The sequence below is a fragment of the Protopterus annectens genome, chromosome 6.part1 (assembly GCF_019279795.1).
Source record: "Protopterus annectens isolate FY-2018-M chromosome 6.part1, PAN1.0, whole genome shotgun sequence".
NCBI classification, from domain to species: domain Eukaryota; kingdom Metazoa; phylum Chordata; order Ceratodontiformes; family Protopteridae; genus Protopterus; species Protopterus annectens.
Genome location: NC_056738.1, coordinates 484,375,081 through 484,388,280, shown reverse-complemented (window position 1 = coordinate 484,388,280; position 13,200 = coordinate 484,375,081). Strand labels below are relative to the sequence as shown.

The 13,200-nt window shown below is 38.0% G+C and overlaps 1 protein-coding gene across 1 annotated transcript in view; it reads right to left on the bottom strand.

Annotated features, from left to right (window-relative positions):
- ACADL (acyl-CoA dehydrogenase long chain) overlaps window positions 1-12,434 on the bottom strand; it is a 603,582-nt gene extending 591,148 nt beyond the window's left edge. The window contains exon 1 of the mRNA XM_044075941.1: window positions 12,233-12,434. Coding sequence (XP_043931876.1) covers window positions 12,233-12,336 — 104 coding nt within the window. The 5' untranslated portion in view covers window positions 12,337-12,434. The remainder of the gene's footprint in view (window positions 1-12,232) is intronic.
- Between the last annotated feature and the right edge of the window lie 766 nt (window positions 12,435-13,200).

The following is a 13,200-nucleotide window of genomic DNA, read 5'->3' as shown; positions in this document are numbered from 1 at the left end:
ATGTATGGCTCCCAAGTATGCAACCAAGTCCAAAAGGTTTAGGATCTTTGCTTGGACGTGTTTGTATGTAGGAGTAGTTTGTCTTTACAGTGAAGGTGTCTAAGATATAGAGTAGAAGTTGAGAATGTTTTCATAAGGCAGGACACTTTGTGGGTTTATGTATTAGGTTGTGGGGAAGTAGGAGGTGGTAGTGGTTTAGTTCATGATATGCAATGATGGGATCTATATGGGTGGTTAGTGACGAATCTATCAATTTTATTAAAGCATTGCTCAAGTTTAGTTTTTAGTGTAACCTGTATGTTAGTAAAGATAAATGAAGCTTTAAAAAGAGCAGGCAGTAAATAAGCAGATGCAATTGCTTTCCTGGCAGGGTCAGTGAGGAAGTACTTTGCTCTGTTTAAAATCTTCTAGTTTCTGATGTTTTTTATGGCTTGGTTAATGTGGATGTCAAATGTCATGGAGATATCTATTGCGACACCTTGTAGTTTTGTGCTTGGGACAATTTCTATTGAAATATTGCGGCTGGATGACATATTTAAATAACTATTTAGAGTGATAGATGTGGGGGCGGGAAAAATCACTTCTAAGAGATTTAGTATTAGTTCAGAATTGCTGAGCAAGGCTTCTTGAATAAGATGTTGAAGTCTGGTAAGACTGGAGGCAGAGTAGATGAGGGTAGAGTCTGCATACTGGATTAAAGTGACAGGTTTAGCAACAGATGAAAGATTTATAAGTAAGTTGAATAAAAAGCGGGGTGAAGATGGTGCCTTGGTGACGCACACTTAGATGGAGAGAAATGAAGAGAAAGTAGATTGCTATTTGACAGCCTGGAATCTGTGTCAGAAAATTTTGAAACCATAAGTAGGACTGAGGAATGTCAAGAGTGTGGAGTTTGCAGAAAAAATTGTGGTGAGAAATGGTATCAAATACTATGGATAAATCCAAGAACAGAACAAAGATGGGGTTTTGGTTGACTGCATCAATGAAGTTTAGTAATGCAGTGGTGGTACTATGATAAGGGAGAAAACCTTGCTGGATTTTTGACAGAAGTTTGCCATCATAGATATTGGAGAGGTTTAATATGGATGCATTTCTCAAGGATATTTGAGAAAGGAGGGAAAAAGCTATGGGTCTAAAGTTTGAAAAATAGGTGTATTGTTACCACCCGTGTGTAACAGAAGGATGCATGACTTTTTTTCAAGAGACTAGACACATATCCTTACTGAATGGATCTGTTTTATAAGTATAGATATGAAAAACACAAAGGCTCAGCTGCAAATTTTATAAATCTTGTTGAGATACTGTCAGTAGCCAATATTGTTGGTTTGAGTTTGCACTGAAGCTTTTGTATGGTAGAAGTAAGGACGGTGTTGACAAAAAAAGGAGTATATTTCAGTTTGGATACTGGAGTTGGTGTAGACTGTGGTATTGTCAAACAGTGAGGTAACTGCTTGAATTAAATGTGTATCGAATAGACATGCAGTCTGATTAGAGGGAGTACGAGGTGAGGTGTTTAGCTGAGCAGTTTTACCTGGACTGAGGAGGTTATTTGTAAAGGACCAGAACTGCATTGGGGATTTTATGTTTGTTTGCAAGGTTGTGTAACAGTTATCATTTTTATCCTCCTGTTTGCTATCTTGAGGAGTTGTCCAAAATAGTCTTCGTTTTCTTAATTTTTTTTAGTGTTAGCCATATTTTCCAAGTCTTGTCCATATTTTTCACAATTGCTTTTGTTCTTTTGGCTAGCCAGGGGGCAGGAGTCTTACTGATCCTTTTTATTCTCAAGGGTGCTTACTCATTCAATACAGTTAAGGATGATTCTATTAAATTCTTAAATGGTGCTACCTAGTGCCATCGCTTTTAGTAGGCCCCAATTTATTAACTTTAAAATTGCAGACATTCACTGTAGAATTTGGATATGTTCCTTACTAGACTGTATTGAAGTTCTTTGACTAGATTATTAGGATGTCTTATGGTATAAGTAGGAAGTGGTTACTTGCCCGAGTGAAAAGAAAATAATTTTGCCAGTTTAGATACACATATCCAGTCTATGACAGTTTCCTTGAAGTTGGGATTGTTTATTCTAGTTGGGCTTTGGATGATTCGATGCAGGATTTATGGAGATTCATGGCCAGTAGGAGCTGTCATTCAAACTTGATCTTAACTGTTAGCAAGGCCTCTTGACTCTGTCCCTCATTTGAGGCTAACAAGAAAACTGGAGGGATTGGAGTAGCACCAAGACCAAGGAACTGCGTCACTAAATGGTAGGATACAGTAGATTGTTGTGAAACAGAAGGAACTAGGACATGACTATAGAATACAGTAGAGGTGCATTTGTCTCAAAGAGAAAAACCAACCCCTTCACTAATGATACAAATATAACTGCAGCCGTGGAGGATGGGAGGAGGGTATGTACAAGGATTTGGAAAGGCTGAACATGTGGGAAGAACTGTAGCAGTTAACTGCAATGCAAGGTACTGCAACTGGACCAAACAACCTAGTTGTAAAGCATCAACTGGGAAGAACAGAAATGGTGGCAGCCAAGCAGAAAAAGGATATGGGGCTCACACAGACAACTAGGAGCATTGTGAGAAGGCTGTGGCAACACCAAACAGGATGTTGAGCTATAGCCTCAGGGGAACAGATTTCAGAAATGGAGCAGTAATGCATTCAGCCTAACGTCTTATCAAACAACACTGAGTATTGACGGCTGTGTTGAAGGCCTTACAAATAAAAGGCTATCAGGCTGGTGGAAGGAATTCAGAAGAAAGCTACCATAGAAGGAAATGAATATGACAAATGTGCTAGATCAGCTAAAGCACACACACTACCTACACCAACACACACACACACACACACACTACACCAACTACAGCTAAAAGGAACGATACAATACTGATGAATAAGATCATGCAAAGGAAATGTGGGGGGACACTGTAATGGTTCACAAAATTATATCAAGAGTTTTGAAGGTGTCACTTTGAAGAGCAAGAACAAATGGTAAAGGAGGGGCACAGGCAGCAGATTTAGTAACTATTACCTAGATCTTCTAAATACTTTTTCACAGTGAAGGTTGTTGACCCAGTGAATGGGCTACCCAAATGGGTGATGCAGAGGGAATCATTCAAGATTCCCTTGGACAGGTGAATAAAGGGAATGCAGAAGGCAGAAATGGTAAAGAAAAGAAAAGAAAATATTAAAGGCACTTCCAGTATCTGTGGAAGACAGGAATAAAGCCCTGACTGCAACCCAGAAGACCAGAGGTTAAGAAGTGGCCAACAGCTGGGTAGTATGAGAAATGATTGGCAGCAGCTCGACCACCTGGGAGGGGGGATGGTTTCTGACCGTTTTTTTTTTGGCTTGGGTGATAGCTCAGAGCAATGAGCAGGTACCAGAATCAGGAGGGATGTGTGGCCATCCAAGCCAGTGATGGTACTGCAGGTAAACATCTCCGCCAGTGTCACCACTTAGTAGGGCCATCCCACTCAAGATATTAAAAATAATAATAATATTTCACTTCAAAACTCATTGTCAAAGGCATTCAGCAAACACAACTCTATCTTTCATTTATTTTATTTTACATTTGTTAACTGGGAAGAGTCCAGCTGGGCAAGTAGCTTGTTTTCAGCAGAGACCCAGGGAGATAAGCTCACTAACAATAGTACAAAGCTCACTAACAATAGTACAAAAAGATCACAAAAATGTTTAAAAGATTTACAAACAATATACAAAAAGTTTGACAGTTGCCAACAATCACAATTTACAAAAAGGTGAATGTAAAACAGAAAACAAGAAACTCCTTAAGATATATAACCAAAAACCATTGTGGTACTTTTATTTGGTAGAAGTAAGACAAGAAGATAGCAGAATAGAAAACATTTTATCGAAGGCATGATAAATTAGCCTGGAGTATAGCCACTGTTGAGTAAGGTATTCCTTTAGGAGTTTTCTAAAGCTATGATGATCTGTGTTTTTTTTTTTTTTTTTTTAAGACATTCTGGGGTAATAGGTTCCACTGTTTGGCTAATTTGAAGGAGAAGAGAGAGTCACCAAAGTAATTATTATTTCAAACAGGTTACAAAAGAAGACACCAATGACTACATGAATCTCATCTGAAGAATAACTTAATATCCTAGGAATACCGCGACCAGTCAAAAACTACACATTTTTAAAAATTAAACAAAATAAACCTGGACAGTGAGAGAAAGAGGAGGGAAAGTATCCAACTCATGTGTTCCATAGTGGTCTCTCAGGACTAAAACGGTGACAACATCATAATACACATGCATACTCATATATGCAATGCAGTTCAATATCAGAGGGATCTACAACCAGCATTTAACCTGGGACTACATGGGTACAAATTAAGTGTGCATTTCTAGGGGGAAGGGGTCTGTCTGTACATGTGGTAGGTGAGAAAGTCAACTTTTAAAGCAGGTCTCACAAGTACTACACAAAAACTGAACAATCGTACAGTAAGAGGATGTCACACCTAACAAATAAGCAATGCTAAGGTCCCTAACTAAGTGAAAACTACACAACAACCTTAGACAAATGGCAAATTCTTCTTGAAGCAGATAAATGTTACGTTCCAGTAGTCTACTTCTACAAATAACACTTTAAAATACAAGCAAACATTTGCTCCAAAACCCAGCATGGTTTCCAACTTTAATACTATCACTGGTCTTAGATTTTGCCAATACTATACAAATGTCACAGAAATAAAGGTATAACGGTGCCTACGCTACTCTTAAGGCTTGCCTAAGGCAGTCAACGCTGTATCCCACCAACATCTTACTGAACTCTCTTCACTTAGTCTGTCCCAGTCCTCTCTCTTTCATAGTTCCTTAGCTAGCTAGCCATCTGACAGACATCAAGCTGTAAAATGGCAACAGACTCTCCCCTTTCAATCTGTTTAAGTAGGTGTATCATAGGGTTCTATATTACGATCCCTCTCCCCTCTATTCAACATTTTTACAAACAAATTTCACAGTGACACACATCATGTTAACATAATTCAATACTCCTCTGACTCAACACATATGTTTAGCCAGGTTACAAACCGATTACAACAGATTGCCCAAAACACCTTCTCTGCTGTATAATCTTGGCTAAATAAAAACAACTGATCTTAAATCTTAACCCCAGTAAAACAAAACTGACATTCTTCACCCAAAAACGATAACCCAAATAACTCATATAATATCATTCAATAACATTAAAACAGTAACTCAAAACAAATTTACTAGGTGTTATAATTGACAACAACCTCATATAGGACTATCACATGTTACAGATAATCAAAAAGACCTGCCAAAAACTATGTTCCCTCTATAGGGGCAAACAAATACCATACATATTCCACAAAAAAAACACTAGTCTCAACCTGTTTACTTCAAACACTATGGTATGCTTAACCTATCCTTCCCAAATGCCTATACACAACCAAATTCAACTCCTGCTAGAACAAATTTGCAAAATTCTCAAGCAAACCTTACCTACAAGACACATCATGGTCACACCCTAAAGTAACTAAACTACTCAGCTACATAACTGCACACAATCTTACACACTCACCAGAAACATGCACAGGACCAAAAGTCACCCTGTAGCTATCCTGGCCAAACAGGGGACCTCCACTCTGCAGATAAATAATCTCTGGAATGCTAACTAAAACTAGTTGCTAAACACATTACAGCTTAAAAAAAAAAAAATACAAACATCTAGGGGCAGACATCTCTAACCACATTGAGACTTTCTTGTAGTCCCTTCTTCTTCTATTCCCCTCCGCTTTTCCACCAGTTTTCAGTCTAACCTGAATACTCTATCATACTCACATTTTTGCTCCATCACTGCATATTTTCTTTCATGCTACTGTCATATCAGTGAAACCAACTCAAGTCAGACTTGGATTATACTACCCCTCACCTATGAGGACTAACACTTAGCTCTTCAAATGTTTCATAGTCTTAAAATTTTGCTCTCTACACTAAAATTTATCCTGTACTATTTGTTACTAGCAAATACCCAAGTAACTACCTTATCAGTGCCAGTATATTCCCATATATGAAAACATTTAAAGCATCTTACCTGTAAATGCATTAATATTTACTACAAAATCTTATATGTAAATACACCCTTGCATCATTTTCTGATATGTAAATCTACTCTCTATAGTAACAAATACCATATATACTCTCTGAGCTATTTACTGTACCAGACTGTTGTATACATGTTCTCGTATCTATGTGCTAAAGTACTGTGCAAGAGCTTTTCTCCCAGGTCCACTGCATAAAATTGGTTTTGACCATATGGACTTACCCGGTCAACAAAAACAGATAAATTCAGACCCCCATAATGAATGACAAAGCAAAAAATAATTGGTAAATAGCTTCCAGATTAGGGACATTTGTAAATATTGTACCACTAACTTAAGTTGAAAGAAAAAGAAAAAAATTCTGACAAAATAATGTTTAAACCAAAATTAGGTATCTTCCTAAAAATTAGGGACATTTGAGAAGTGTGTTTTCAGGGTGGAATGGAAAACATGACAAACCTCACCTAAATCTACACATCTCTGTAATACTTCTCAACTATCCCCGATTTTGAAGAATGTCCATAATTTTACCTCATAGTTTTGAGTTGTTTCTCATAAAATTTGTAGTTTTTCTGGAAAAAAAATCAGCAAGGACTGCAGTCCGTTGTTAATGACAAATTTTAATTTCAGACTTCATGTCCTGAAAAAAAAGTATGCCAAAGCCAAATATGTTATCCTGGCAGCTTAGTCAGTGAACAGCAATATTTTGGGCCTTTGTGCCACATTTCTTTTTAAAATTTTGTCTTCGATTCTTGAGTGGCCATCTCAACTATCCCTGGTTTTTAGGGAAATCACCAAGTCTGGCTAGTAAGTTTGATCAGATCCTCCTAAGATCAGTGACACCTTGCAATACAATACATTTTTCACAATCAACAAATAATGGTATGTAATTAGTTACAAAGATCTTTTACTTCAGAAAATGCAAGTTAACTCATATTCTTTAAATAGCCAGTTTTAGGCACCAGAGAATCCTGCATACACTGGGAACTCCCTGGTTCTTGAGAGGGGGTGCCCACCTAAACAAGTTAACTTATTTTATTTTAAATACCACAAACCAAACAATCCAAAAGGAAGCACAGGAGGCCGGAAACCAGGAAATCGCCCCAAAATAAAATTTTATTAACCACTGGTAAGTGCTTTCGTCTGGTGAGCATCAGACGAAAGCGCTTACCAGTCACATTAATAAAATTTGTTTTGGGGCTATTTGTACAGCAATCTTGTGTACTTAATAAACCAAATGGATAATAACCCAAGGACTGGCACCACTTCTTTAAAATTCAAAGATCTCTGGTTGTAGTGATAGTGTTTTGTCAAGTAGACGGTTTCATAATTTCATTAAAATGTTTTACCCCTGCCTTTGATTTAGTTAAATCCTGTTGGTGGGCATTCTCCCCACTAAAAGTATTTTCATAGCCAGCGTTAGGCACCTGCAGTGCCAGCAACTGTGAGAGGCCGCCTAATCATCCTTGATTGTGTGTGGACCCTACAAAAGCTACCACTGGAGAATATGAAGAGGAAAAAAAAATGATCATTCATTCTCCAATTATCCACTTTATCATAAACAGAGTTGTGATAGGACTCTGTAGGGATAAACCCGGTAATCAGTGAATGGACATGTGCAAGGCAAGTGCTTGAGATAAGCATCCAACAGCAACTGATCTCACCTTTTAAGAAAAGCAGATGCCCTCAATCTTGGATGGTTTTCTCTTTCAGGACATTTTACAAATCCTGGCAGGACACCAGATAATTCTCTTTGCTCAAGAATTCTGGGCAAAACTAAAACTAATGGAGGAACAAAGGTGCAAAATCAGGAACAATTTTTAAAATATTACTCTAATGCAATTGGAAAATTAACAGAATAACAAATTTTACATCATGTACTTTCTGAACAATAAGATGTTGAATAAAATTCTAATGTCTGGGATTATTTACTGTCCGCATTCTTGAATGATTTTACCAGCAAATCAAAAATTTTACAAGGGACAGCAAAATTTGCAACATTCTATGAAACAATGAACTTTGACAAGTATACATTATTCCTCAATGAGATGGGGAAAAAAAAAACTTACCCCCGCTGTTGGTTGCTAACTGCTAAACAAGAACTTTTGATCTGGTCTGGCAGTACTAGTGACATACAGTGTATCACTAGCTGCTGAAATCAGTGTTGCTACGAGTGAGTGAGTCTCATCACTGATTTTTATCAAAGGACATACCTGGGCAGATGCATAATTTTTCAAGGCAGAAGTAAAAGATGCAGTTAACAAGTATTTATCTTTCCAAAATAAGGCATAAAATACATCACAGAACATTCAGATTCTTATAGCTTTTAGGAGTCTGGCAGCCCCCACACTCCATACTGTATAACTACATTCTGACATAGGCTTAGTGGTGGCCTCTACCCTTAACCACACCCATTCTACAACCAGTCGTTTGCTGCAGCTTGTGCGAGATGCTGGGTACAGAGCGGTCATTATTTCTTTAATTTTTCTCTAAATCAGATGTCACAGGTGTGCACATGAGGTCATTATAACATGTGTTGGGACTGGGGACAGTGTGGTCAATGTTTCTTTTACTTCTCTCACAGGCCTCAGCTGTGTGCAAAGGTCAGCATAGCTTGTGTAAGGGGCACTGACAGAAACTAGTTGGAATACATAATTGTGATCATTACTTCTTCCACTTTCCTCACAATCATATTTCAAACACTGAAAACCAGTGGCTGCCCTTTGGGGGGTAGAGAAGATGGAGCATGCTATGTGTAGGCATGATAATCACTGGAAATACATAACTGTAACCATTTGTGCCTTTGCTTTCATCCCAATCTAACACCACACAAATGCACAGATAGGATTTATGTATTTTGTCAAAACATTTTTCTTGATAGTTTATTGTGAACTAAAATTGTTTCAGCTTTGAACATTCAGCCTTGTATGCAACTTATATCTTCTTGAAAAGAAGAAATAAGACTGAATTTTATGTTTGTGTTCCTTTTCTTTTTTTGTTCAGGCCTCTACTGGAACAAAAGGTTGGAAAAAAAATTATCTAAAATTCATCTCAGTGCATCTATAATCCTATGGCTTCTGAGGACGTGGCATCCCCCAAATCTCCCCCCAAGTAATTCAGTTATTACCTACACAGTTTTTACTGCACTGTCTTTGCCAGATGTGTTGAAAGGATGTGAAGAAAAGCAATTTTGAAAAGTAAGTCATAATTTTTGCTCTTGCCATCACTGGATGAAAAGGCTGATTTGAAAAATTCTAAAATGTATTTGGGTGCATCTAGAAACCCATGGCTTCTGGGAAAAGTTGAACAGTAAGGCAAAATGTCAGAAAAGGAAGGAAAAAAGTAATTTACATGATGTAGGGAGCCCAGGATGGGGGGCACTGGAGAACATGTGTGGGAGGGTGACAGTAGTAGATAGCACGGAGGGTGCCATTGAGCCCTTCACCTATGCCACCATTTCATTTAAAGCCAGCCCTGTACATAAGGTCGCAATGTAACATCAGTACAACTAAATGCCAGTCATTGAATGCTCCTCTGAAAGCTGGGATAACAAGGTTGTGATACACAAACCTATATCACAATGTAAGAGCACTGCAACTACAGTTCAGACTGTGTACTACTCCTAAAACTTTGCAGCATAAAATAAAATGTTGCTTAGGATGGCTGGGCAGTGACAGGGTGTTACTTAGACTGGAAGTATCAAGGGGGTTCCTCAACTTGACATTTGTTGGGGGCCCCCACAACGCTAAAATTGGCCCTGTATTCTTACACTGACAGGTGAAATTGAAGTGTATTAACCCAACACGAGTTTGAGCAGGAATGGGCGTGCCCGCCGTGATTGACATGCCGGAGGGCAGGGATTAACAACGGCAATGTGCCGTGATTGACACGCAATGCAAATATAACGGTTAATCCGTTTGTTGGGATTTGGTAGAGCTATGGAGTACCGATCGCCGCTACAGTTTGGTGATTGAAGCGTAGGAGTAGTGGGTCGCCTATCAAAACACTGATTTATTGTCGTTGTGAGTAATCTGGTGAAGCAGATGTGGAATTTTGATCTACTTAAAAGACTTTCTTACATATCGCTCAACTGTCCAGGTTTTCTAAGAATGTCCAGATTTCTGCCTAATTTTTGCTCTGTTCCTAATAAAATTTGTGATTGTCCCTGTTTTTGGGCATTTGTCCCTTCCATTAACTTAAGCTGGTTGAGCAGGTTGAGAACTATGCTTATTTGTGAGGATCTTAAGTAGCAGTTCCTTAAAATTTTACCCCACACGAGTCCTCCGTTCTCTGTGATATAACCCAATTAGATTAATTCGGGCATCTGGAGAAATTTGGCTGGACTTAAAATGCCCATGTGTGTCCTGTGCATACCCCTTGTTATATCTGTAACTAGGAAACCAAACCTGGAACACTGAATAGATCTTGGCATGTTAAGTACTCCTATATAGTAAAGGTTGTGAATTTAAGTTGTCATTGAAGTAGTGTATTAGCTCTGCTGCACTTCAATCAGCTGAAATAGCTTCCATGAGAATACTTTAGTTCAACCAGTGTTGGCAGCAGTCAGACTGCTACTGAAGTATTTTGTTTATCAGTTCAGTCAACAAACTTCATTCCTTTACTTGGCTGTTTTTTAAACCTTGCCACCCCTTTCCTATGTTACTTGTGGTTGTTAGGTTCAAGCTCAAAACAGTGGATCAGGATGTTGTGGGCGTCTGTTTTTTAGCCTAAGTTCACGAAATAAACAAATAGGCACATGCTAAATGTATGTGTTTTCTTGTTAACTGGACAAACAGTACTTGCCTTTGGACTTGCTGAAATAAAAAAAAATGTTTTGATTTCACAGCAATCACATCTTTTTGTGCACTCAAATCTTTTTGTGCAATTAACTTGTAGGGTTGCCACCTTTTCAAATGGCCAAAGTGGGACCAGTACAAAGGATAGAACTTAACTTTTTTGCCTAAATAAAAGCTTATTCTTGTAGCATTTTAGTTGCTTATTCTGTTTCTTATAACATTTAGGCATTTTAGATACAGAATAACTGGTTTTATGCAACTATTACATAAAATATATGAAATAATGTCCTAAAATCTCAGGACATTTGCCATTTTTTTAATTTTTTGTCAGGATACAACTGCCCATAGAGGGACTGTCCCTCGCAAAGTGGGACAGGTGGTAACCCTATTAACTTGTGTTTCACATATCGCAAATATTACCTTGTGTTAAGGTGGCATCTTTCAATCAAACGGTGGGTGGTGCAGTCAAAATGCTCACAGGTGGGGTTTGGGCAGGGCTTGCTACTGCGCATCTGGTGGGTTAATTCACTTCAATTTCGCCCTCTGACAACTTTCTAATATTAAAAAAAAAATTCTGGTATTAAGACATCCAGAACTGTGCAACTAAACCACCCAAAAGAAAAATATACCACAAGTCAGGCAGCAATTCCAAGTAGGGTTGCCACCTTTTCAAATGCCCAAAGTGGGACATTTTTGGTATAAACGTCAGATTTTGCTGGCCAAAACATACCCATGACTAGTACAAACGGCAGAACTTCACTTTTTTGCCCTCGCAAAGTGGGACAGGTGGTAACCCTAATTCCAAGCCTTCAAACTGGAGTTTAAACAAGCCACTGATTAAACTGACTAGGAAGAGATTGAAAGTGAAACCACCTCCTCCTTTCCTGACTGAAAAGTACTAAAGTTCCAGCACTAAAGAAGGTCAGAACCTACAGGAACTTCAGATATTGTGGTTCTTTACCGTTTCCTAAATATTTGGAAAAAAGTCACCAAACACACAAGCGATATCCTGACAAACATCATCTATGAAGCATTTCAGTTTTGCATCTGCTAAATACTAAAAAAAAAAACAAAAAAAAAACATTTTATTAAATACAATGAATTCCAGTTATTCTACGTATTCTACGTACTTACCATTCAAAAAGGTCACACCCAGCTAGAAAATAGTCAATATCAAACTATCATCTATTGTCAGTAGAGTATACTACACAGACAGCAAATCTCTGGCTGCCAGAAAGAGCAACGGTTAAAGATTTTGCTGCTATGTAAATATGCTATGAAAGTTCGCGTCACTAACACAAAATGGCAGAATTAATATTTAAAGTGTTGATAAACTCACCTGACGCCAGATACTAAAATCCCACCACTTCTACAAGGCTTCCAAATTAAAGAACGTCCGTACCACCCTTGGCCAAAGACACGAAACTTACAGAGTGCAGCCATGTTTTACTAGACACGAACACGCATCATCAACTCACTTTGCATAAAGGGTGGAAATAGTTCTTGTAAGCAGCGTGTTGCAGGGATGGATCATAGCTGCCGACCAGAAGCATTGCTTTTGATTTAGTTTACGCTTCACTGGGTTACCACGTGTCCCACTTTGCGAAGGACAGTCCCTCTTTGGGTGGTTGTGTCTTGCGAAAAAATGGCAAATGTCCTGAGATTTTAGGACAAAAATATTTCCTAAGTTTCCTTTTAATAGTTGCATAAAACAATTATTTTTATCTAAAACACCTAAATGTTATTTACGAAATAGCATAAGCAACTCAAATGCTCCAAAAATAAGCTTTTATTTTGGCAAAAAGATGAAGTTCTATCCTTTGTACTGGTCATGGGCATGTTTAGTCCTGCAAAATCTGACATTTCTACAAGAAATGTCCCACTTTTGGCATTTGAAAAGGTGGCAACCCTAATAAAGGTTGATATATCTCAGCTGTCCAGATTTTCGCAGAATTTTTGCTTCATATTTGTGGTCTGTTTCTCATAAAAGTTGTGATTTCCTGGATTTTTGTAGCAAATCAGTGATGAATGAATTCACTAAATAATGACTGGAATTTGAATTTCAGACTTCATGCACGGTAACTCAAGACCTTTTTATTCTATCAACTTTCTAAGTTTATAAGAGCAGTATTTAAAATGTGTCCCTATTTTTGGGGCTTTGCCCCCTGTAATTTTTGGCTTTGTCCATATTTTTTTGTGCTAAGAGGTTGAAAGCTATGAAGGATGTCTTGTAGTTAGTTTAGAGTGTACGGGTTTGTGACATTTATATAATCTGTGAATGAAGAGTATATCTCACTGCTTCCCTCA